The following is a 26,183-nucleotide window of genomic DNA, read 5'->3' on the forward strand; positions in this document are numbered from 1 at the left end:
TATTAACCCCGACACAGTAATAACCCCCTTGAAACAGTATTAACTCCTCAAACACAGTAATAACCCCCTTGGAACAGTATTAACCTCGACACAGTAATAACCCCCTTGGAACAGTATTAACCCCTCAAACACAGTAATAACCCCCTTGGAACAGTATTAACTCCTCAAACACAGTAATAACCCCCCTGGAACAGTATTAACCACCGGGTCATGGTAATAACCCCTTGGGAAGTATTAACCTCTCCCCTGGACACACAGTACTGACCCCCTTGAAACAGTATTAACCCCTCAAACACAGTAATAACCCCCTTGGAACAGTATTAACCCCTCAAACACAGTAATAACCCCCTTGGAACAGTATTAACTCCTCAAACACAGTAATAACCCCCTTGGAACAGTATTAACCCCTCAAACACAGTAATAACCCCCTTGGAACAGTATTAACCCCTCAAACACAGTAATAACCCCCGTGAAACAGTATTAACCCCGTAAACACAGTAATAACCCCCTTGGAACAGTATTAACCCCTCAAACACAGTAATAACCCCCTTGGAACAGTATTAACCCCTCAAACACAGTAATAACCCCCTTGGAACAGTACTAACCCCTTGGACACAGTAATAACCCCCTTGGAACAGTATTAACCCCTCAAACACAGTAATAACCCCCTTGGAACAGTATTAACCCCTCAAACACAGTAATAACCCCCTTGGAACAGTACTAACCCCTTGGACACAGTAATAACCCCCTTGGAACAGTATTAACCCCTCAAACACAGTAATAACTCCCTTGAATCAGTATTAACCCCTCAAACACAGTAATAACCCCCTTGGAACAGTATTAACCCCTCAAACAAAGTAATAACCCCCTTGGAACAGTATTAACTACTCAAACACAGTAATAACCCCCTTGGAACAGTATTAACTCCTCAAACACAGTAATAACCCCCTTGGAACAGTATTAACCCCTCAAACACAGTAATAACCCCCTTGGAACAGTATTAACCCCTCAAACACAGTAATAACCCCCGTGAAACAGTATTAACCCCGTAAACACAGTAATAACCCCCTTGGAACAGTATTAACCCCTCAAACACAGTAATAACCCCCTTGGAACAGTATTAACCCCTCAAACACAGTAATAACCCCCTTGGAACAGTACTAACCCCTTGGACACAGTAATAACCCCCTTGGAACAGTATTAACCCCTCAAACACAGTAATAACTCCCTTGAATCAGTATTAACCCCTCAAACACAGTAATGACCCCCTTGGAACAGTACTAACCCCTTGGACACAGTAATAACCCCCTTGGAACAGTATTAACCCCTCAAACAGTAATAACCCCCTTGGAACAGTATTAACCCCTCAAACACAGTAATAACCCCCGTGAAACAGTATTAACCCCTCAAACACAGTAATAACCCCCTTGGAACATTATTAACCCCTTGGACACAGTAATAACCCCCCTGGAACAGTATTAACCCCTTGGACACAGTAATAACCCCCTGGGAACAGTATTAACCCCTCAAACACAGTAATAACCCCCCTGGAACAGTATTAACCCCACAAACACAGTAATAACCCCCTTGGAACAGTATTAACCCCTCAAACACAGTAATAACCCCCTTGGAACAGTATTAGCACCTCAAACACAGTAATAACCCCCTTGGAACAGTATTAACCCCGACACAGTAATAACCCCCTTGGAACAGTATTAACCCCTCAAACACAGTAATAACCCCATCGGAACAGTATTAACCCCGACACAGTAATAACCCCCTGGGAACAGTATTAACCACCGGGTCATGGTAATAACCCCTTGGGAAGTATTAACCTCTCCCCTGGACACACAGTACTGACCCCCTTGGAACAGTATTAACCCCCCATGGACACAGTAATACTATTCCCCTTGGAATAGTATTAACCAACCGGGACACAGTAATAACCCACTTAGAATAGTATTAACCCCCCTGGACAAGTAATAACCCCCTTGGAACAGTATTAATCCCCCAGACACCATAATAACCCACTTGCAAGAGTATCAATCCCCTGGGAAACGTATTAACCGTTGGAGACAGTAATAACCCTTTTTGGGCAGTTTTAACCCCCAGACACAATAATAATCCCTCTTGTAACAGTAATAACCCCCTCCCATCAGACACTGTAATAACCCCTTTGGAACATTATTAATCCTCCAGATACAATAATACCCCCCCTTGGAACTGTAATAACCCCCCATACACAGTAATATCCTCTTGGAACAGTATTAACCCCCTTGGAGCAGTAGTAATCTCCTGGACATGGTAATAACCCGCTTCAAACAGTATTAACCCCCTTGGAATTGTATTAACCCCCCACCTCCCAGACACAGTAATAACCACTTTGAGACAGTATTAACCCCCCTCCCTCCACTCCCACCCCGGACAGAGTAATAATCCCCTTGCAACAGGATTAACGCCCTGGTCACAGGAATAACCACTTTGAGACAGTATTAGCCCCCCCCCCCCTTTCCCCCCCCCTGGGCAGAATAATAATCCCCTTGCAACAGTATTAACCCCCAAATGCAGTAATAACTCATTTGGGTCAGTATTAACCCCCACTTCTGGACTCAATAATAACCCCCTTGCAACAGTTTTAACCCCCCATAAACAGTAATAGCTCTCTTGGAACAGTAGTAACTCCCCCAGACACAGTAATACATCCTTGGAACAGTATTAACCTCCACACGTCTGCCCCCATATACAGTAATAATCCACTTGGAACAGTGTTAAGTTCTGTAACAAGCAACTTCCATAAAAAAAGATCATCTAATCATCGTTGATTTGAGATGACTCAAGATTGTGAGAGGGTCTACCAGAATGCAACTCTTTCTGTAATACCAAGAAAGGTAAAGAAGGGCCTTTTCAATGTGGTATAATAAAACTGACAATACTGCAGTATAACTGGGCTCTCAGTGTTTGAACTCTACAGAGGAGATCTGACAATCCGGGGTAACGGAACAAGGGTCTGCCAAATGGTCGCTAATTTTCTGAGCCCCCTCTTTCTCTATTGGAAGGATGTGTGTCAGCCGAACTGGCCTTGCAAAATCAACTCCACCTGCGTCTGCTCCTGCCAGTGAGATCATTTTTACTGTTAATCTATTCAGACTGAGGTCACTGCACACCACTCCGTGAATGATGGGTTACTTTCCAAAAAAACAGACATTTTAAATGTGTCTGAGTATTCTGTCAGTACTTCTGAATGTGTTTTCTTCCTCTGCTGCCCTCCAGCGACACTCTGAGCTGTGAGTCGGAGGGGCTGTCTACACGAGGCACTAAACTGAGGCCCCATCTGCCCTCTCTAGGTAGACCTAAGAAATGCCACAGAAACAGTTAAAGAGGAGTAAGGGAGTTCTGCTTGCTGGCCTAGCCAAAGGCAGAGGAGAGTGGTGATGGTTGTAATTTTGCCCAGAGTGGATGTGAATGGCAGAGTAAAGAACTGCCTTTGCCTTTTGCACTGTGAACCTTTTTGTCAGTTAATCTCTCCTGCCCTCCAATTACAGATCTTCCCTTTTGTTCTTTCTAGCTCTGTCCCTCCTCTTGACCCCTTCACTTGCTCATTTCCATTTTCCTTCAATTCTCAAGTAAGATCGGTGACCTGAAATGTTTAACTCTGTTTCTCTCTCCACAGATGCTGTTAACTATTTCCAGCATTTTCTGGTTATATTTCAGGTTTCCAGCTTCTGCAGTACTTTTGTTGTAGAGTCAACATGGTTTTGTGAAAGGGAAATCGTGTTTGACAAATTTATTAGAGTTCTTTGGGAATGTAACCAAGCAGGGTGGATAAAGGGGAACCAGTAGATGGAGCATAATTGGCTTTCTAAAATGTGTTCAATAAGGTGCCACATAAAAGGTGCCACACAGGAGGCGATGTGCCGTTCGCTGGCGGTGGGATTCTCTGCTCCAACCGCTGTCAATGGGAATTCACATTGTAACCACTTCATGTCACTGGGAATCCCATGGGCGGGCTTGCAGTTTTGGCGCGACCAGAGAATCCCGCCACCAGCGGAGAATTCCGGCTAAGAGCTCATGGAGTTGGGGGTGATATATAATACGCTGGATAAAGGATTGATGAAGAGAAAGCTGAGTCAGAATAAATGGAGTATTTTCAGGTAGGTAAACTGTGACAAGTGGACTGCCACAGAGATTAGTGCTGAGGCCTGAATTATTTACAGTCTATATTCATGACTTAGATAATGGGATTGACTTTATTATTATCAGATTTACTGATGATGAAAAGATAGTTAGGAACGCAATGTTGTGAGAAGGATACAAAGGGTGGAATTTTCCATGATCCCCATGGGGGTTTAGTGGCGGGCGGGATCTTCCATTCCCACCCGCCATGGTAGGTTGCCATTCCTGCCAGAGGGCGGCTGGCGTGAAACCGGTTTGCATCCTGCTAATGGGATTGAAATTGTTCCCCCCACGTGCGCCCCCCCCCCCCCCCAACCTGATAGTCTGCACCATCAGTGGGAAATCACACCAGTCCAGAACTCATCTGGACCAAGTTGGTATAGCATCCTGTATGCTGCCCTCTGGACTTTGGGATGGAGGCCTCCAGTGACCGTGGATCCTGGAACACAGCAGTTGGTGGAGGCAGCATCTATCAGGTGGATCTTCCAGATTCAGTATATTCAAAGAGGTCCATCTTCCAGGTCCTGAGTGTTCCTGGAGATCCATCTTCTTTTTCAAGAGGCCCATCTTCAACAGCAGATCAATTATGTCTGCTTTTTAAAAATGGTGCCCGGATATGGTCATAGAATCCCCACATGATGGTTGGCGTGAACCATCCAGCCCGACCTTCTGTACAAAACGCCCCCTATGCAAATTGAATAGGTCCGATGTTGAGTGATATGCCGCAGATTCCCAGCGGTCTCCAAAGCAGGAAACACTCACCGTCCCCCCACCTCGTCCACCCCCAACCCATCCCGCCCCATCCCCTGCCTCATCCACGGGACAGGGTCTTGGGAGAGAAGATTCCACCCAAAGAATCTGAATAGTGCTATAGGCAGGTAAGTGATTGATCAACAATTTGGCAGATGGAAAGGCAGATTATTATTTAAATGGAGAGAGACTGCAGAATGCTGCAATGCAGAGGGATCTGGTTGTCCTTGGACATCATAGGAGCACAGAATTGTTACAGTGCAGAAGGAGACCATTCAGCGTATCATGTCTGCTCTGGCTCTCCGAACAGTTAATTCACATAGTGCCATTCCTTTGCCTTCTCCCCATAATCCTGCACATCCTTCCTCTTCAGATAATTCTCCAATTCCCTCTTGAATGCCACAATTGACCCTTATCCACCTCATTCTCAGGCAGCGCATTCCAGATCTTACCACTCTACACATGGACGTTTTTCCTCATGTTTCCAGTGCTTCTCTTGGCAATTATCTTAAATCAGTGCCCTCTGCTTCTCGTTCCTTCCACCCATGGGAACAGTTTCTCCCTATCTACTCTGTCTAGACCCACGGGCGGGATTCTCTTGGAATTGGCGGGGTGGGCAGAAACAGCAAAGTGGAGTGGTGGGAACCACTCCAGCATCGGGCCGCCCCAAAGGTGCGGAATCCTCCGCACCTTCAGGGGCTAGGCTGGCGCTGGAGTGGTTTGCGCCTCGTTGGCCGGCGTGGAAGGCCTTTGGCGCCATGCCAGCCGGGGCTGAAGGGACTCCGCCGGCCGGCGCGGGTCCGCGCATGTGCGGGAGCATCAGCGGCTGCTGACATCATCACCGCGCATGCGCAGGGTGGGGGGGAGGGGGGGGGGTCACCTTCGCACCGGCCATCGCGGAGGCTTACACGGCACGTAGGAATAGAGTGCCCCCCCCCCAGCACAGGCCCGCCTGCGGATCGGTGGGCCCTGATCGCGGGCCAGGCCACCGTGCGGGCACCCCCCCAGGGTCAGATCGCCCCACGTCCCCCCGAGGACCCCGGTGCCCGCCCGCGCCGCCAGGTCCCGCCAGTAAGGGACCAAGTCCAATTTACGCCGGCGGGACCTGCATAGAACGGGCGGGACTTCCCCATCGCGGGCCGGAGAATTGCCGGGAGGAACCCGCCGACCGGCGCGGTGCATTTCCCGCCCCCGCCAAATCTCCGGCGCCGGAGAATTCGGCGGCGGGTGCAGGATTCACACCGCCCCCCCGGCGATTCTCCGACCCGGCGGGGGGTCGGAGAATCCCGCCCCACATTTTTGAACAGCTGTATCAAATCTCCTCTCAACCTTTTCTTCTCCAAGGAAAACAACCCTAGCTTCGCCAAACCAAACACAAATGAAGTCATGAATCACAAAATGTTAGCATGCAGGTTAGTAATTAGAAAGGTGAATGGACTGTTGGCCTTTACTGCAATGAGGGTGGAGTATAAAAGTAGGGAAATCTTGCCACAACTGTACAGGACATTCATCAGACCTCAGGCAGGATTCTCAATTTGGGAGACTTTGGGCTGGATTCTCCAATTTTGTGCTAAGTGCCAACACTGGCGTGGGAACTGTGGCATTTTACGACGGCAAAACCGGAGCCGAACACTCACCGATTCCGGGACCGATGAGGGACAAGCAGCGGGGCCAGATAAAACTCCCGGTTCCCACGCCATGCAACATGGCGCCGGCCGCGCGCGGACCTGACCTGCCAGATTTCACCCCCCTCGAACTCTATGTTCTCCTGCCAGAAGTGAATCGGCCATGATTTGTGCTGGCATTAGGTGTGGGGCCCAGAAGCAATTCATCCTCTCTTGTCATGCAAATTTATGCGTGGCTTGGAGCTCTCGAATCCCACTATCGGGCTGCCGTTCTGAGCGGGCGGCTGGAACTGAGGTCAGGTGACTGGCCCCCCCCTTACCCCCACAATGCAAATCCAGCCCCTCCCCACCCCCGATCCCGGTCCTGCTGACAAGGCATTCCCCGCCCAACCCCACCATGGAAATTGCTGGGTCACCCCCATGGGAGTCGAAGGTGACAAGCAGGAAAGTGGAGTTTCCGCCATAACCACTGCAGCCATGATCTTATTGGATGGTGGAGCAGGTGGAATGGGCCGAATAACCTTCTCCCACTTCTTCTTATGTTTTTTTGTTAGTTTGACATCTCGGGCGAAATTCTCCGGTATTGGCGCAATGTCCGCCGACCGGCGCCAAAAACGGCGCAAATCAGTCGGGCATCGCGCCACCCCAAAGGTGCGGAATCCTCCACATCTTGGGGGGGCCGAGCCCCAACCTTAAGGGGCTAGGCCCGCGCCGGACTAATTTCCGCCCCGCCAGCTGGCGGAAAAGGCCTTTTGTGCCCCGCCAGCTGGCGCGGAAATGACATCTCCGGGCGGCGCATGCACGGGAGCGTCAGCGGCCGCTCACGGCATTCCCGCGCATGTGCTGTGGAGTCTCTTCCGCCTCCGCCATGGTGGAGACCGTGGCGAAGGCGGAAGGAAAAGAGTGCCCCCACGGCACAGGCCCGCCCGCGGATCGGTGGGCCCCAATCGCGGGCCAGGCCACCGTGGGGGCACCCCCCGGGGCCAGTTCGCCCCGCGCCCCCCCAGGACTCCGGAGCCCGCCTGCGCCGCCTTGTACCGCCGGTAAGGTAGGTGGTTTAATCTACACCGGCAGGACAGGCATTCTAGCAGCGGGACTTCGGCCCATGCGGGCCGGAGAATCGCGAGGGGGGGGGCCCGCCAACCAGCGCGGCGCGATTCCTGCCCCCGCCGAATATCCGGTGCCGGAGAATTCGGCAACCGGCAGTGGCGGGATTCACGCCAGCCCCCGGCGATTCTTCAACCCAGCGGGGGGTCGGTGAATCTCGCCCAAACTCATCTCCAAGATGACACTTCTGACAATGTAACTCTTCATTAAAGTATTACATTGGATTGTCAGCCTAGAATTTTCACTCAGTTCTCAGTGTGGGCCTTGAAGACAGACCTCCAGACTCTGAACTACCCATGAGCCACCTATCATAATATACACCAGTATATCATGGTGCAGACACACACTGATGGACACACAGTGGGACCAGCCAACATACACAACACCGCAGCCAATCACCAGTGAAAGCACACGCACTATAAAGACAGGGGACATCAGAGTTCCCGCTCATTCGAGTAGCAGCTAGCAAGGAGCACAGAGCTCACAGCCTGCAACACAGATATTCACCATGTGCTGAGTGTATCAACTGGTTAGGACAAGGCAAAGGTCTTTAGTTAAAGCTGGTATCGTATTTACCCACAGTTCAAGTATGTTTAAATAGTTAACCTTTTAATAAAATAGTGTTGCACTACTTCAAGTGTTGGTGACCTGTATGTGATCCAGAACACCCAACACATCACCACCTTGACACTCTGGGCATTGTTTGTGTTTCATTGAAGTAGCGACAATTGCTAATTAAGTCTGACTTGCCTTGACATCAATCGGTAACGGGGACAAAATAACCTTAATATGTTTTTATTTGTTTTGCAGAGATAAGAGATGGAAATCTGAAAGCCATTTTAGGACTCTTTTTCAGCTTGTCCCGGTACAAACAGCAGCAGCAGCAGTACCAGGATCTGGTCGAGCTGCAACAGCAGGTGCAGCACCAGTCATTAGCGACTGCCTCAGTCTGTCAGCAGAGGGTCCAGCAAGACATGCAGTCCAGGTAGGCCATTCACCCTCTACCTTGACCCCTACAGCAACACTGCTCTGGATCAAGTCCATACTGCAGTATTTTAACACACTGCTCCTTTGACAAGACAGCTTCTATCTTTGGACCTATCCATGCTTTTTGAAACGCGGGCCATTTCTAGAATAGGAGCTGAAATGCTGCGAAGGCCATCTCAGTTCTTCTTTCCACCTTATCCTTTAATCTGTTCTGCCTATAACTATGTTGAAAGCTTCCTCTTGAACCCTCTTAAAACATAAGAGAGTCACCAATAAATTCACTTGCCAATTCCTTGCCTCGAGAATGGTGAGAAAGTGGAACTTGCCCCCACAGGGAGTTGGTAAAAGAACAAAGAACAAAGAAAATTACAGCACAGGAACAGGCCCTTCGGCCCTCCCAGCCTGCGCCGATCCAGATCCTTTATCTAAACCTGTCGCCTATTTTGCAAGGATCTACTTCCCTCTGTTCCCCGCCCGTTCATATATCTGTCTAGATGCATCTTAAATGATGCAATCGTGCCCGCCTCTACCACCTCCGCTGGCAAAGCATTCCAGGCACCCACCACCCTCTGCGTCAAAAACTTTCCACGCACATCTCCCTTGAACTTTCCCTCTCTCACCTTGAAATTGTGACCCCTTGTAATTGACACCCCCACTCTTGGAAAAAGCTTGTTGCTATCCACCCTGTCCATACCTCTCATAATTTTGTGGACCTCAATCAGGTCCCCCCTCAACCTCCGTCTTTCCAACAAAAACAATCCTAATCTACTCAACCTTTCGAAGGTGAATAGTGTAGATACAGTTAAGGGGAAACATGAGGGATTCTCATACTTTAGTCTATCTATGGTGAAATGAAAGTCACCAAAAGCCCAGAGGCCACTCACCCCTCTTTGAGAGAGACCTGACTGGTGGTGATTTAACCAGAGGGTTACCACACATCCAGGCGAGGGTTGAGAAGACGTTATTCATGAATAACGTCAACCGGGACAGGAATTAAACCTGCGCTGTTGCCGTCATTCCACATTAGAAACTACCACTGACCAGAAACTGAACTGGACCAACCATATAAATACTGTGGCTACAAGAGCAGGGCAGAGGCTGGGAATGCTGAGGCGAGTAACTCATCTCCTGACTCCCCGAAGCCTGTTCACCATCTAAAAGGCACAAGTGAGGAGTGTGATGGACCACTTGCCTGAATGAGTGCAGCTTCCAACAACATTCCACAAGACTGACACCATCCAGGACAAAACAGCCCCGCTTGATTGGCACCCCATTCACACCAGCTTCAACACCCACTCCCTCCACCATCAACACACAATGGCAGCAGTATGTACCATCTACAAGATCCACAGTAGGAATTAGCAAAGGCTTCTTAGACATCATTTTCCAAACCCCTGACCCCTAGCACCTAGAGGGACAACATTTGTATGAGTATAGTCGCCACCACTTATTCCCTGCCATAAATATTGGATGGTGAAACTATGATAGGTTGGTTAAGTGTAAAAGTTGCTAAAAACAGCCCCCACTGTTCATTAAACTCATTCACTACTCCTGAAAATTTGACAGTATTCTTTGTATCTTAGTCATTCAGTGATGGATTCCAGTTAATTCTATCCTGGGGTCACTGTGAATTTAACTGGAAATGCACCTGCATTTGCACTTTTCAACTGTGAATTCTGGTCTGAAGCAATAACTGGAGATGCCCAACTCCTATCACGGTTTTCTCCAGGCATTGGGCAGACTCACAATTACTCAAACCACCTTATAAAGTGAATGCAGCTTTAAAACAATAAACATTATTACAGAGGAGGCTCTTCAGCTTCATTCCCAAAGCACATGGACATGAATTTCCTGGGAGCTGGTCCCATTCTACTACTGTGAGATCACCAGAAATGTCGCATAAATACCATTTACGAAGGCCATGCTTCCAGTAAAGTTATGACAGCAGAGGAAGAACATCTGATTGGTTCTCAGGAACATCTGAACACCTGTGTTAGACTCCTGATATGTGATAATACTGTGGTGATAGTTCTCTCAACAAAAAATAATGGTGCCCCAATTACTTATCCATGTCATATAGAAATCATAGAAAATATATGACAGAAGGAGGCCATTCGGCCCATCTTTCCCTGCTGGTTAATGAAGGGTTATCTAGCCTGATCCCATCTTCCTGCACCCTGTCTGGAGCCCTGCAGATCAAGGCTCTTCGAGTAAACATCCGAGTTTTTAATTGTGGTGAGAGTTTCTGCCACCATCACCCTTTCACACAGTGAGTTCCAGGTTCCTACAATATTCTGGCTGGAAAAATGTTCCCTTAATCCTCCTACCAATTGCTTAAATTCTGTATCCTCTTGGTTTTTGAAGCTTTTGTTAAGGTAAAGTAGGTTGTCCCAATTTACTCTGTCGAGGCCCCTCAATTAAGTCACCCTCAGCATCCTCTGTTCGAAGGAAAATAACCCTAGCCCATCCAATCTTTCCACATTTGCATCGACCGCAAACCAAAACTATCCATAGGATACAGCTGAAATGACACGGGACCAGCTTTGATGGGATGTTCAGTCTTAAAGACTGCGACACTCCATGTTCGGCACCATTGGCTGTAAATTTGGAGGATGTGTATGAAGAACATTGGAACAGGAATAAGCCACTTTACCCCTCGAGCTTGCCATAGCCAGCTCTCATTAGCATGTCGACATGCTGATTTCCCTCTCAAAAGGACTGCAAAGCTGGCAGCAAGAGGCTGCTCTGGCCATTGGGGAAGGGGGAAATGGACCATCTGATTGTCTAATATCAATTTGTGGAATAGCTCGAACTTTCTGCAACTGAGCATTGAGAAGATCAATAATGGTACAGATTCCGTGATCCCTGTGCATTAACACCAGAGCTTTACTGAGATGCAGTGTGCTTTGCTGAATGACATTTGGCTTATTGGAGTTGATTATGCGAGAATGTGGCTGACAGCATGTCTGCTGAAAGCTTTAAAGTTATAATCCTTATGTGAGACAGCACCGATATAACTGTTTTTTATTTTGTATTCACATATGTTCCTTCTTAAAGTTGATAGTTGGGCGTTTTTATGACTTTATTCAGCTTATTTTGTGAAGGAAATGCAAGAAATCAGCACAGTTCAGAAATCCTCTGTTAATACGGACATTGGATATTTCCCTTTGTTTCTAATGATTCCACTAAGTTTTCGATTCTACCATGTCTGATATTGGGAACAATTCCTACAAGGAGAAGTATTGTTGCATTGCCCCCTCCCCGACCGTGAACATAGGTCATGAACTAAATGAAATTTCACAGAAGTTAAAATGAGTGCAATTTGAAGGTGATTTGGTAAATGAAACGTTCTGTTCAGGGGCTCCGGTTATTGTATCAGACAATTGTTTAACCTAACCATGTGTATTCCCACAGGTTTCTTTAAAGGATGAACACTGTACAAACTTCCAAAGATCAGTTGGATTTTTATAAAGTTTAAAAATACATTGCAACTTTATACCATAAATTGACTTTGAGTACAATTCCAACTTTTCATTAATGTTAAAGAGGTCTGTTTAACAGCATTTTGGCTTTGTGTAGACTATGGCCTTAGCTCATGTCTAATCTTGTGGAGGAACCTCAAGCAGCCACAGAGGAGAGATACATGCCATACTAGACCCCTTCTCACTGCTTCTGTTAGGAAAGATTGATGTTCACCGGCCATGCTGCCTCTCCCTATGTGCGGATGTGTTGATGAAACCAACCTGATGTCCAGTTGTAGCCAATCTTGCAGCTTCAACACTTGAATGTTCAGAAGAACAATTACACAGCCCAATACGTTGATCGTGACTTGACTGCTTTTAAACTCAAGAAACCAAAAGCTTAAATTGACAGCATAAGGGAGCAAGAACAGAGCGTTAACAGCCAGAAGTATCCGTTGAATAGAAAAGCAGATAGTTTGCCTCAAATGGGGAGCACAGTGGTTAGCACTGCTACCTCACAGCACCAGGTACCCCGGTTCAATTCTGGCCTCGGGTGACTGTGTGGAGTTCCCGCACTCTCCCCATGCCTGCATAGGTTTCCTCTGGGTGCTCCATAATATCAATTTGTGGAAGAGCTCGAACGGTCCAAAGATGTGCAGGTTAGATGGATTGACCTTGCTAAATTGTCCCTTGAATGTCCAAAGATGTGTACGTTAGATGGATTGACCATGCTAAATTGTCCTTGAGTGTCCAAAGATGTACAGGTTCAATGGGGTTATGAGGATAGGGTTGGGGAATGGGCCTAGTCAGAGTTCTTTGGAGGGTTGGTGCTGACTCGATGGGACGAATGGCCTCTTTCTGCTCTTTAGGAATTCTATGATTCTACAATAGTTCTGGTCAGGAATGGGGAAACATGTAGAATCAAATCACATTCCTTATTGACATCTTCATACCCACCAGTCTGACCAGATCTCTCGTTTCATATTTCTGTTTAATGTCACATGATTCTAACTTAATTATTTGTGCATCATTGTGTCTTTTAGTTCTTTCAAGACTAGTTTGATGTAACTTGTCATGTTGATAAAGTACATTTATGTGTAATCTTTCTGTTTCCTATGTTTTTTGTTCCCTCTCTCCTCTCTCAGTTTGGCAGCTAGATATGCAAGTCAGCCCCAACATGCTGGAAGTGCAGCCAATCAGAAAAAGTCTACCAGGTCAGCTGGTAATTCTTATCCGATACCTGCTCAGTTTGTGTGAATGCTCAGTTTGAGTGTCAGGTGTAGGATGGTGATGTTCCACAAGTTTCTGATCCTTACAATTAATTATTAAGGCGTTGAAATATTTAATGCCTTTTCTAAAGAGGCAGAGAACCTTCAGACCGAGGAATTATTTTGTTCATTTAGTTAACTGTTTCCCTCATAATCATTTGGGAAATTGTGTTCAAGAACCAAATGAAAGAGGCCTTACCAAATGGTGGATTTGCCATTTGTTTTAAGTAACGCATGTGTAGAGTTGCCAACTCTGATTGGATGTATTCCTGGAGGTGATGTCACATGACCTGCTGCTCCAAACCTCCCCATCTCCATCCTTTTGCCATGGGTCACCATTGGTCATTTTGACACAGCTCCATCCCCCCACCTCCTGCTTGTCCACAGCCAATCAGAGTTCAAATAGAATTCTCTTCACCTGATTGGAGGGTACTTGACTGTCAGTCAGCAGGCCTATCCTTTTGTTTTCAAATGGCCTGATGATTTTCTTGTGGGATCTGCCTTTAAGGCCTGGAGAGTCCAGGGTGGTCCTGGAGCGTCGGCGACCCCTATATGTAGCAACATAGTAAGTACATCATTGTGCAAACATGTGATTCCATATACGTGGAGTGGGTTCGAAGGATGATGAGGGTTCGCAATTTGCATTCATGGGACATTTGCAGTGATTAGAAATGGTTAAAGCAGTCAGTATGGTGAGAGGGGAGAAAGAGTAAAGCAGGTTCAAGGCTGCTTCATTATCAAAGTGATATCACTGAGTCAATGTCTGTGTCATACCGTTTTAAAACTCTGCTTAATCACATCCTGTTGTGTATGTAAAATCCAGTGTGATACACTCACACACATCCCACTAAAGTGTCTGTTATTGTGTGCCATGCCTGCTGAATGACAGGACAGAGACAGCTTCCTGGATCTGTGAGTCTTATGTTGTTCTCGGAACTGGCAGTTGCTCATAGCGTTAGGTCATTTACTGAGTCCAACAATTATTGAGGCCCCTGGTTGAGACAAGCTATAAATACCAAGAATGAATTGACTAATTAGATTTCTCCAGAGTGGCTCGTGCACCACCGTCAAATGTTTAAAAAGAACTGCAAGGGGATTACTAAAACAATTACTAATGAGTTATAAAGTCTTACAGGGCAGAAAGAGGCTCTTCGGCCCATCGAGATGTACTCAAAACTGTCTGAACCACCCCCGCCACACCCAGCGCGCCCAGCACATGCTCAGATTAAAATCATATTTTTTTGCACCTGATAACTTTCAATGGATTGGATTTTTTCCCCCTGAGTGAGACAGGAATCTTGCCTGGATTAAAGCAAACTTGAGCCCAAGCGAAGAATCTCAGTTTTCACAGCTTCTTTTGGGCCTGATCGTTGACAAAGTCTTGCAATGCAGGAGGAGGCAATTCAGACTATCGTTCTCGTGCTAGCTTTTTGAAAGAGCTTTCCACTCCCCCACCGCCCGGTCAATTCCCATGACTATAATTCCCTGCATAATTTCTTCAAGTATTTATCCAATTCTCTTTTTGAAAGTTACTATGGAATTTGCTTTGAGTTCCTGAAGAAGGAATGTTCCAGAAATGTCTGAAGGTGATTCTCTGGGTCCCCGCCCCCTTCAACCTGATTTTCCATAAACGTAGTGGTTTGTGTAGGGGGATGAGAGGTAGTCAGAGGGCACGTTAATGATGTTTGTTCATACTCTTGCACTGTCTGATGGACAGTCCTTGAACAGTGTTGGCAGAGGATGTGCTCATAACAGGTTTCATCTGTTTTCCCTGATGGTGGTGGTGGGGGGGGGGGAGGGGTGGGGTGGGGTGGGGGCGATGGTGGAGGGGGTGGGTATCTACAACAAAGTGACAGGGCACGATTCTCAGGCTAGATTTCTAAGTGTAGCGAGCAGGAATTGCTGTGAGCTTCCTGCCGCTCGGCCCAATGAGGCCAGCAACGCTATTCAACATTAATTGGTCCACTGAACGAGGCCAGATGGGTTTCTCGCTGCAAATGAAGGTTCGCCAGCACTGCATTCGCCAGTCCTCCTGCTAACAAGGTCAAGCAGCATTTAAACAGCACTTGCTCAGCCAACCCCAGCCAGCTCGCAACAATGGCATTGAGGAGCCCAGCCCCAAGATTCGGGGACGCTGACCTGGGGAGGCTGGTAGATGGTGTGGAGGCCGGGAGGGATGTCCTGTTCCCTGTTCCCCCCCAAGGGTCTAGGAGGGTTAGCCGTAGAGCAGCCAGTGCTGCCTGGGACGAGGTGGCGGCAGCCGTGAGCGCTGGGAATGTGACCAGAAGGACAGGCCTCCAGTGCAGAAAGAAGGTTAATGACCTACACCGGGCAGCATGAGAGAGTAGACCCCCCCCCCCCCGCGCCCCCCACAACACCCAACCCCTCCCCGAGACCTGTCTGCCCCCACGGGTGCATCTACCCCCAACTCTCCATGCGACCCCCATCCCTCCGTCCACCCCCTCCCCTTTAAACCCCCCCAGCCCTCCCTTCACACCCCTCCTCCCAGCACTGTGAACCACACGTGTGGCTAATGATGCCCTCTCAGTGTCTCCTCAGGAAAAGCTCTTCCATAATCTCCGGGAGAGGGACCAGACTGACAGAGGGGTGCCACACATCAGAATCCTCACCACTTTCGAGGAGCCGGTGACCGGTGTGGCTGAGGACAGAGTGGTCACCCACACGGAGGCTGGCGGATGCCGCAGAGGTGAGGAACCACCGGCCTCCACCTGGGGGACCAGCTAAACGTGAGTTGTTATTGCCTTACTGACTGACTGATCCTCCCACCGATCACATGTCCATTCTCCCGCAGGTCCTCCAGCCGACAGCACCGGCCCAATCCAGGTGGCCCCTTCTTCAGCCTCTCAGGAGACCAACTCGGAGGAGAGCTCCGAGGATGCCACCATTATAGCCGTGGCACAGCTGGCATCCCCACCCTCAACCAGCGCAGATACAGCCACCTTGGTGGGAAATGTTAGTGGTCACACTGCTGGGGCACAATCTGATGAGCACCACACTGCTGCTGATGCACATCAGGTGGGGGCAGGAACCCCTAGGCGAGACAGCCTGATGCGGAACAGGGTTACCCAGAGCTGATGGAGACGTTAGGGAACAACCGGGACATTCAGAGGCAGATGTCAGCGACACTCCAGCAGATCCACTTGGAGGAGTCCCAGAGGCTACGGGCACAGGGGATGTCACCAGCAATGCGTGGCACAGAGGCCAACACTGCTAGGATGGCGACCTCAATGGACAGCCTGATGCATGGCGTATGCACCATTAGTAATGGTGTCGGCGTCACGCAGTCAATGATGGAGATAGCTGAGGGTCTCGACAGCATGTCTGCCTGACTGGGGGATGTCGCCCAGTACCAGGCTGACCTTGATGAGGTCTTGCAGGACATGTTCCGCTCACAGATGGGAATGCCCGAGGCCCTGCGGAGCTTGTCCCAGTCGCAGTTGGGCATTGCCAAGCCACTGCAGAGCATGGCCCAGTCACCGAGGTGCATTGCCGAGGGCGTTGACACAATGGTGCGGATCATGGGGAACCACCAGGGCTGGCAGAGCCAGATGATGCAGGACCAGCCGGTGTGGCAGCCAGCACACGGGTCAGGCTGCGCATGTGCCATTGACATGTACGCCGGGGCCGTCCAGCCACAGAGCCCCCAGAGGACGGCTGCCAGTGGTATCGAAGGCCATGGGCAGCTTCCACCTCTGATGTGCATGCTGAGGAGAGACCTAGACGTAATGATAGAGTTAGGAAGGCCAAGCACATTGAGGATCACCGGGGGAGAGGGGAGGATAGGATTGAGGGGGAGGTGGGGGGCAGCATCATTGTGAGAGTGGGGTGTATTACAAATTAAACACCCTTGTGCACAACCAGTAGGCTGCCTCTGTCAGTTTCTTCTGCAATGCGGGCTGACCTCCGAATGGGTGGCCCATTTCTCCAGGCATCACCCCTGTCCTCGGGCACACCGCGTACAGGTGATGCGTGTGAGCAAGCACTCAGCTGACAGGCAGAGGTCAGACTATGGCATAGATTGAGAAGTGACGGCACCCACCTCTCTGTAGGTTGTCATCACCCCTTGCCCTCGACAGTGACCCGCTGATAGTGCCGACACTGCCCCAGCATCCTGGAGTAATGTGACACAGATCCTGGGCGGGTGGGAAATAGTAGTGGAGGGTGACGGGCCAGGCTACGCCCTCAGTGAATTTGACGAGTATGGGGGCATCTCTGGCCCTCTGGGCTTGCCGGATCCTCACCTGTCTTGCAGCCTCCAGCTAGTCCTCCGGTTCCTCCCCAGCCTCGTACCCCAGTCACTGCTGGTCCGGTGCCACCTCATCGTCCTCGTCCTCCTCTGAGGTGGCCACATATTCCTCATCATCAACCACCAGCATGTCGCCCTGCTGCTGTTCGAGGTTGTGGACGACACAGCAGACCACCACCAAGCGGGTGATGCTCCGGGGGATGTACTGCAGTGCACCACCAGAGCTGAGGAGAGACCTAGACGTAATGATAGAGTTAGGAAGGCCAAGCACATTGAGGATCACCGGGGGAGAGGGGAGGATAGGGTTGAGGGGGTGGAGTGTGGGGAGGTGGGGGGCAGCGGTTGAGGCGTCGGAACCGCATCGTGAAGAGTCTGATGCACCGCTCAATGTCAGACCGGGTGGCCACATGGGTCTCGTTGTATAGGGTCTCCGCTTCAGTCTCCGGCCTCCGTACTGGCACCATTAGCCAGGTCCTCAGTGGGTACTCCTTATCCCCCAAGAGCCAGCTGCCCATCTTAGGGTGCCTCTCAAAGAGGCCGGGGATGACCGACTGCCCCAGCATGTAGCTGTCGTGCGCACTCCCTGGGAAGTGGGCACAGACCGGCATGATCTTCATTTGATGGTCGCACGAGCTGTATTTTGAGGCAGTGGAACCCCTTTCTGTTTACATAGGGCAGCCCCAGATGGCCCAGTGAGCACATGGCGACATGTGTGGCATCTATGACTCCCTGGACTTGGGGCATCCCGGCGATGGCAGAGAAACCTGTTGCCCAGGCATCTTGTTCGGATTGGTCCATGTCAAAGCCGATGTAGTTTTCCGCCCGGGCATATACAGAGCATCCGTGATCACCTGTGCACCTGTGGGCTGTGGCCTGTGAGATACCACACAGGTCCCTGCTCGAGCCCTGGAATGATCCCGATGCGTAAAGGTTCATGGCTGTGGTGACCTTGACAGCCACCAGGAGCGGGTGTCCTCCTCTTCCATGAGGTGCCAAGTCCGCGAGGATATGGCTCTGATATGGCACCATCTCCTTGTTGAGGCGGAGTCTCCTGCAGCACGCGCTGTCCGTCATCTGTCCAAAGGACCAGCAACGCTTGTACACTCTGGACCGTCATGGGACTTTCCCTCTGGGTCCCTCTCTGACCTGATGGGTAGCCGGGTCCTCAGCTTGTGAGGCAGGGTCCAGCACATGGGCTGCCGCCTCGAGCATCTGCTGACACTTCTGCTGCCGCCGTCTCCGCCATCTGGCCGCCCGGACTACCAGCAGCACCACTAGAGCAAATTCTGCATCCAATATCCCTGCGTTCAATATCTGTAAGGCATTGGGAGAGGGTGTTGGCCTGCAAACAGCGATAGCTCCCACGTCAGGACCCTCCATTCCCCCACTGATTCCCCCTGATCTCCCCACCACCTCCTCGGAATGCCCTGCCCACGCACACCAGGACACAGCGGGGCCCCCCCTCATCAGACCCCAAACCCTGTACCCCAAACACCCGCTTGTAATGTCACCTGGGCCGTGTGATGGTCCCCTCCCCATGGCACTCACCCACCCTCTGACCGTGGACATGTCCCCGGAGCTGTGTCCCATCCCCTGGGTGTTCGCATGTTGGCTGCTGCATGTGTGGTGTTGCCTCCCACAGTGTTCAGGCACAATGTCCAGGCATCAAGGTGTGATTGGGATGCTAGGAAATGTCTCCTACATGCTACATGCCCCGTCCACCCTCGGGAATCCTCTTGGGTTGTGTGAGGTGCTCACTTAACCACGATTGCCAATTCCCTATTACCGATAGCTTTCAACCGCATGACCAGAGGCCTCGGCAGTCGGTAGGGGTTATGGGTGGTTAGTGGGGCAGACCGTCAGGACAAGGGTTGCCCCCTCCTTCCACCCCCCCTCCAGTTGTCCCCCCAGCACCTCACCCCCCCCTTCCCATGGCAGCCCACCCCTGAGGAGTGTCCCCCACCCCCAGCCGAGAGTCCCTCATCCCCAGCCGAGGCGCCCTCCCCCCCCCCCCCCCCCAAGCACTGGGATGCCATGCCCAGTGCCCCTGGGATCTTTGCCTGTGAGCAAAGATGGGTATTCACGTCTTCAGCTCCCCATGAGGTCGAGAAGCTCCTCGCCAGGTTCACATTTTTAAAATGGAGTATTAATTGGCATCAGTGTGACCACTTGCTGGGGAGGCCGATGAATGACCGGAGGCCATGGGAAAAGTATGGCTCTTGTTAATTGTATGGAAATGGGGTTTAAGTGGTGATCCACGCTACGGCAAGATCCCGATTTCGCCTACAGGACCAGGGCGGTTGCATCGCACATTTTTGGCGCCCGGCGCGTTTCTCATTTTCTGCCTCTCCTGCTACTACCGGCCTCGTTTTGCTTGAGCCAGAGGGTAAGGAGGATGGAGAATCGCGACCCAAGTCTCAGGACTCGGGACTGATCGTTTCGGGCTAAGATCAGGAGAAATCTCTTCACTCACTCAAAAGGGTTGTGAATCTTTGATGCGTCTACCCCAGAGGATTGTGGATGTTGAGTCGTTGAGAATATTGGAGGCTGAGATCCGGTTGATTTTTGATCCCTAAAAGATTGAAAGGATGGGGGATAGCGCAGGAAAATGGGGTTGAGGTCGAAGATCAGCCACAATTGTATTGAATGGCGGAGCAGGGAAAGGACCTGAGTGGCCTACTCCTCATATTTCATATGTTCTTACGTTCAACGTGATTTTGTTGGACAACAAAAGTGGTAAGGGTAAAAAAGAACAAAGAGAAACAAATGTTTTATTACTTTTGAATACTTAGCAAATTGTTCTCCTTCCGTAAATCCTGACATGGAATGTGCCAATCTCACATCAGATGGTCTCACTCTCAGACAGTCTTTAGCAGAAAATAGCCAATCATCTGCCCCGCAACCTGAAATTTACAACTCCCCTTTAATTGGCCTCAATCTGCACTTTTCTTAGTCCATGTAATGATTTCAATTTGTTCACAAAAAGCAGCTTTAAAAGCACAAGAGAGGTTAGCAGTTAAATTGTACAGCTATGCTCCAATCCTGAGAGGGTGTATGCAGCAGGAGAGAGAGACAGAGACAGAGAGAAAGAGAAATAAAGGAAGAGAGGGAGACCCAGAGAGAGAGAGAAAGACATGGCGACCGCAAAAGAGGGGTGGAGGGAGAGAGATATTGGGACTGAAAAAGATACAGAGACAGTGAGAGAGAGACATACACCCATATTGGGAGAGAGAGAGAAATACAATGGAGAGAGGGAGACAGACAGCGACCCACAAAGAGAGAGAAAAAGAGAAAGAAAAAGTTGGATAGAGACAAAGAGATGGAGAGACACAGAGAAAGGGAGAGGGACAATATTAGATTGAAGTACTCTTAAATTCAATTATTAGATGACAATTAACTGTTTAATGACCTCCCACAGCATCTGATACGGACACATTCCTTTTGATTCCTTGTACAATAATTCTCTCTGAACACCATGCTGTGTTTTGCACTGTGCCATGCTTTCAAGCATTCAGAAGGTGGCAGCATGTGACTGTGTATGACAGGTGTTGCTCTTTATGATATGATGTTATATCCCAGCGTCGCCAATACTGTGGGTGTTTCTATTTCTCTTACTGAACCACAAGGCTTTCCCGTATATCGGTCAAATGACCACACAACCAGTTAGTCAGTTCAAGTTCAAAGATGGTTTATTTACGCACAAGGGTTACTTCGACATGCAAGCACAATATACTACAAGTTAAACTACACCTATCAGCTACAATAACCTATATTTAACTTCAGGATGACCGGCACTGTGCAAGTGGATGAGGCCTTTATCTTGATCTCACTTGGCTCGTTTGAAGAAAGTGGCTCTGTCTCTGCTGGGCTCATCCGTCAGGTAGCGATCGTTGGTCTTGAACTTGGCTGGCTGTTCCTGCTACAGTTGGCTGGCATGGGCCGTATTCAAAGGAGGCTGGCACAGGCCGGATCCAAAAGAGGCAGAACACATGGCTGTGTCTCTTTTTATCCCTCTAGGGTTTCGCACTCTTTGGGGCGGTCCTTAATCTTGGACCCAATAATTCGACAGGCTTCAATCACGGCCTTCGATTTTAGCCAATAAAGGGGCGGGTGCCTTGGTGACTGGGCGGGTCCTTAGCGGTCATCGACGTTGGCATTTGGGCTCTCTGAGTAAAGGGCGTGGCGCTGATCAGTCTGGGGCTGTATCGGTTTCTTGAGTGCAGTCCTATTGATCCGGGGAAATGGGCCATTAGAATGCAAATGAGCAGGGGTTTCGATCAGGTCTAACTACCTGCGTTGCAAATACACACAAGCTTTGTGTCTGTCTGAGTACTGGGTTGGCCATAATTCCCATGGTCCTTTGCAGGTGGCCATCTCAGATGGCTACACAGGGCACCACGTTATACAATTCCTGTTTTCCTGGAAAATGCCTCGAAATGCTGCCAAAGTTCTCTCAGTGAAAACTCAGTGGGAAGTCTACCTGTGTACATCCTGTCTCGGGAACTTCCTGCTGATCGCCTCACCAGGAGAATTGTGGTGGGGCATCAATGGGCTAGATTTCACAATCAGTGGTGAAAATGCTGGAAAAAGTCCGGAGGTCTGACTGTAACTGTGGAGAGCGAAATAGATGCTGCAAGACCTGTTAACGTTTCGAGTCCGTATACTCCTTTGCACATGGAGTCAAAATGTTAACTCTATTTCTCTCTCTACAGATGCTACCAGACCTCAACTTTTTCCAGCATTTTCTGTTTTTGTTTATGATTTCCAGCATCTGTTGTATTTTGCTTTTACTTTGTTTCAAATATTTCACTAGTGTGAGGGGATTAAGACCTCATCCTGTATCTTTTTATAGAGTAGATATAGATTTCTTCATGACTATTTCTAAAATTATATCGCCTCGACAAAGACCTTTAAAAACAGCTGAATCTATGGGCGCAAGTCTCCCAAAAGGGAACCAAGTCCCCTCGCGACCCACATTGAATAAGAGGCTGCACATAGTCTCAGAACAGGAAGACATTCAACCCCTTGAGCCTGTCCACCATTCAGTTAGATCCCGTCTGATCTATTTATCATGATGTGGAGATGCTGCCGTTGGACTGGGGTGACAGTACGAAGTCTTACAACACCAGGTTAAAGTCCAACAGGTTTGTTTCGATGTCACTAGCTTTCGGAGCGCTGCTCCTTCCTCAGGTGAATGAAGAGGTATGTTCCAGAAACAAATATATAGACAAATTCAAAGCTGCCAGACAATGCTAGGAATGCGAGCATTAGCAGGTGATTAAATCTTTACAGATCCAGAGATGGGGTAACCCCAGGTTAAAGAGGTGTGAATTGTGTCAAGCCAGGACAGTTGATAGGATTTCGCAGGCCAGATGGTGGGGGATGAATGTAATGCGACATGAATCCCAGGTCCCGGTTGAGGCCGCATTCATGTGTGCGGAACTTGGCTATAAGTTTCTGCTCGGCGATTCTGCGTTGTCGCGCGTCCTGAAGGCCGCCTTGGAGAACGCTTACCCGGAGATCAGAGGCTGAATGCCCTTGATTGCTGAAGTGTTCCCTGACTGGAAGGGAACATTCCTGCCTGGTAATTGTCGCGCGATGTCCGTTCATTCGTTATCGCAGTGTCTGCATGGTCTCGCCAATGTACCACGCTTCGGGACATCCTTTCCTGCAGCGTATGAGGTAGACAACGTTGGCCGAGTCGGCTGACTATGTACCGCGTACCTGGTGGGTGGTGTTCTCACGTGTAATGGTGATATCCATGTCGATGATCTGGCACGTCTTGCAGAGATTGCCATGGCACGGTTGTGTGGTGTCGTGGTCACTGTTCTGAAGACTGGATAGTATAGCCAAGTTCCGCACACATGAGTGCGGCCTCAACTGGGACCTGGGATTCATGTCGCATTACATTCATCCCCCACCATCTGGCCTGCAAAATCCTACCAACTGTCCTGGCTTGATACAATTCACACCTCTTTAACCTGAGGTTACCCCATCTCTGGATCTGTAAAGATTTAATCACCTGCTAATGCTCGCATTCCAAGCATTGTCTGGCAGCTTTGATTTTGTCTATATATTTGTTTCTGGAACAGACCTCTTCATTCACCTGAGGAAGTAGCAGCGCTCCGAAAGCTAGTGACATCGAAACAAACCTGTTGGACTTTAACCTGGTGTTGTAAGACTTTGATCTATTTATCCTCATTGGGTCTGTAACGCTTAATACTCTGACCCAACAAAAAACAGTCAATCTCAGTTTTGAAATATCTGAATCAGACAAGTGCCAAACAATAACCATCTTCAACATGAGAGAATCTAATCATCTCCCTTTGACATTTAATGGTATTACCATCTCTGAATCCCCACCATCAATATGGGGGGTTACCATTGACCAGAAACTGAACTGGACCAGCCATATAAATATAAGAGCAGGTCAGAGGCTAGGAATCCTGTGGTGAATAACTCACCTCCTGACTCCCCAAAGCCAATCCACCATCTACAACGCACAAGTCAGGAGTATAATGGAATACTCTCCACTTGCCTTGATGAATGCATCTCCAACAATGCTCAAGAGGCTCAACACCATCCAGGACAAGCAACCCACTTGATCAGCATCAAATTCACTGCCTTAAGCATGTCAACCAGCACCAATGCACAATGGCACCAGTGTGTACCATATTCAAGATGCACTGCACCAACTCACCAAACCTCTTTTGACAGCATCTCCCAACCCGTAGTCTACCACCTCGATGGACAAGACAGCAGATACCTGGGAACACCACCACCTGGAAGTTCCTTCCAAGCCACTCACTATCCTGACTTTAAAATACACCACTGTGCCTTCACTTGCTGGGTCAAAATCCAAGAACTCACTCACTAATAACACTGTGGGTGTTCAAGAAAGTTCACCATTCCTACTCAAGGACAATTAAGGAGAGGCAACGTCCCGTGAATGAGGGACATTTTGGAGAGAGAGTTCAGGATTTCCACTCCCATTTGTGTCAAAAAATGCATCTGGACATCACCCTGAATTGCCTGGCTCACATTTGTCCATCATGTCCATTTGTTCTGTACTGCCCCCCCCCCCCCCCCCCCCCCCCAAGAGGTGATAGGAAACTATCAAATCCTTTAATCATCTGAAACACCTCAATGAGATTGCCCCTTAATCTTTTCTATTCAAGGGAAAGCAAGTCTAGTCTCTGCTATTCGCGCTCATAATTTAACCCTTTGAGCACTGGTATCATCCTGGTGAATCTATGTTGCTGCACACCCACTAAGGCCAATATATCCTTCCTGAGATGCCGAATTCCCAGCCTCTGGCCTGCTCTTGTAGCCATACTTACATGGCTGGTCCAGTTCAGTTTCTACTGAATGGTAAACTCCAGGATGTTGAAAGTGGGGTATTCGGTGATGATAATACCATTAAATGTCATGAGGAGATGGTTAGATTCTCATTTGTGAAGATGGTCTTTGCCTGGAACTGGAAATTATATGCCGCAAATATTATCACCTCTAGCCTGGATATCGTCCATGTTTGCTGCATATGGACATGGACTGCTTCAGTGTGAGGAGTCGTGAATGGGACTTAACATTGTGCAGTCATCAGTGAACATCCTCACTTCTGACCTTATTATGGAGGGAAGGTCATTGGTGATGCAGGTGAAGATGGTTGGGCTTAGGATACTCCCTTGAAGAACTCCTGCAGTGATGTCCAGGGACCGAGACGACTGACCTCCAACCACCAAAACTATTTTTCTTTATACCAGGTATGACTCCAACCAGTGGTGGGTTTCCCCCAATTTCCATTTACTCCAGTTTTGCGAGGGCTCCTTGATGCCACACTCTGTCAAATGTTGCAGGCCATGTGACTGGCATGGGGCCAATCGTGTAGGAGTGTGTGAATGACCAATAGAGTGTTAGCACTGGGAGCAGGGGCTTGGGAAGTGTGGATCCTGTAGCTGGAGAGATAAGACCCATTCTTCTGTTTTCTGTGCCTGTCTATACACCAGGCATTACCTTTCGTTAATAAACCACTTTGTTACTACTGGAAGCCTCCAGAATGTTGTCCCAAGCCACCCCACTGAGCATTTGTGAAGCAAGAATGATTTGATGGTGACATGGAAGCAGGCCATTTGGCCTGTCAGTGCTGATGTTCATGCTCCAGACTGACCTCCTCCCACCTTCATTTTACCCCATCAGTCTATCCTTTCACTGAACCTACACTACGAATGGAACCTTGAAGGGGCGTGTGAGCAAGTTCAAATAATTGAAGTTGCTGATCTTTATCTCTCCTGCTGTTAATAATAAAACAGCCTCGGAGGCTTTTGATTTTTATTTCTTTTTTAATCTAAGTGCAAATATTTTCACAAGAAGGATCAGTGTTGAACATGAATCTTTTGGTTTTCTTATACAGAGACCCGAGAGAGCCACATTGCACCTTCTGTTTGCAAGATTCTGATTAAAACTTGTGTGGGGGAGGGGTTTGGGGGGTAGAGATCAGAAGGTAAACATTAACCAGTCGGAAAGGTCCACAATCCTGTTGATATTG

At 49.0% G+C, this 26,183-nt stretch overlaps 1 protein-coding gene across 15 annotated transcripts in view; it reads left to right on the plus strand.

Moving 5' to 3' along the window:
* nav3 (neuron navigator 3) overlaps positions 1-26,183 on the plus strand; it is a 1,340,243-nt gene that overhangs the window by 940,791 nt on the left and 373,269 nt on the right. For 14 of the 15 annotated variants that reach the window (XM_072484719.1, XM_072484722.1, XM_072484724.1 and 11 more), the window contains 2 exons: positions 8,466-8,640; positions 13,249-13,317. In XM_072484719.1, the coding sequence (XP_072340820.1) occupies positions 8,466-8,640; positions 13,249-13,317 (244 nt within the window). The remainder of the gene's footprint in view (positions 1-8,465; positions 8,641-13,248; positions 13,318-26,183) is intronic. The other variant, XM_072484715.1, reaches the window with a different exon arrangement.

Source organism: Scyliorhinus torazame, chromosome 19 (genome assembly GCF_047496885.1).
Source record: "Scyliorhinus torazame isolate Kashiwa2021f chromosome 19, sScyTor2.1, whole genome shotgun sequence".
NCBI classification, from domain to species: domain Eukaryota; kingdom Metazoa; phylum Chordata; class Chondrichthyes; order Carcharhiniformes; family Scyliorhinidae; genus Scyliorhinus; species Scyliorhinus torazame.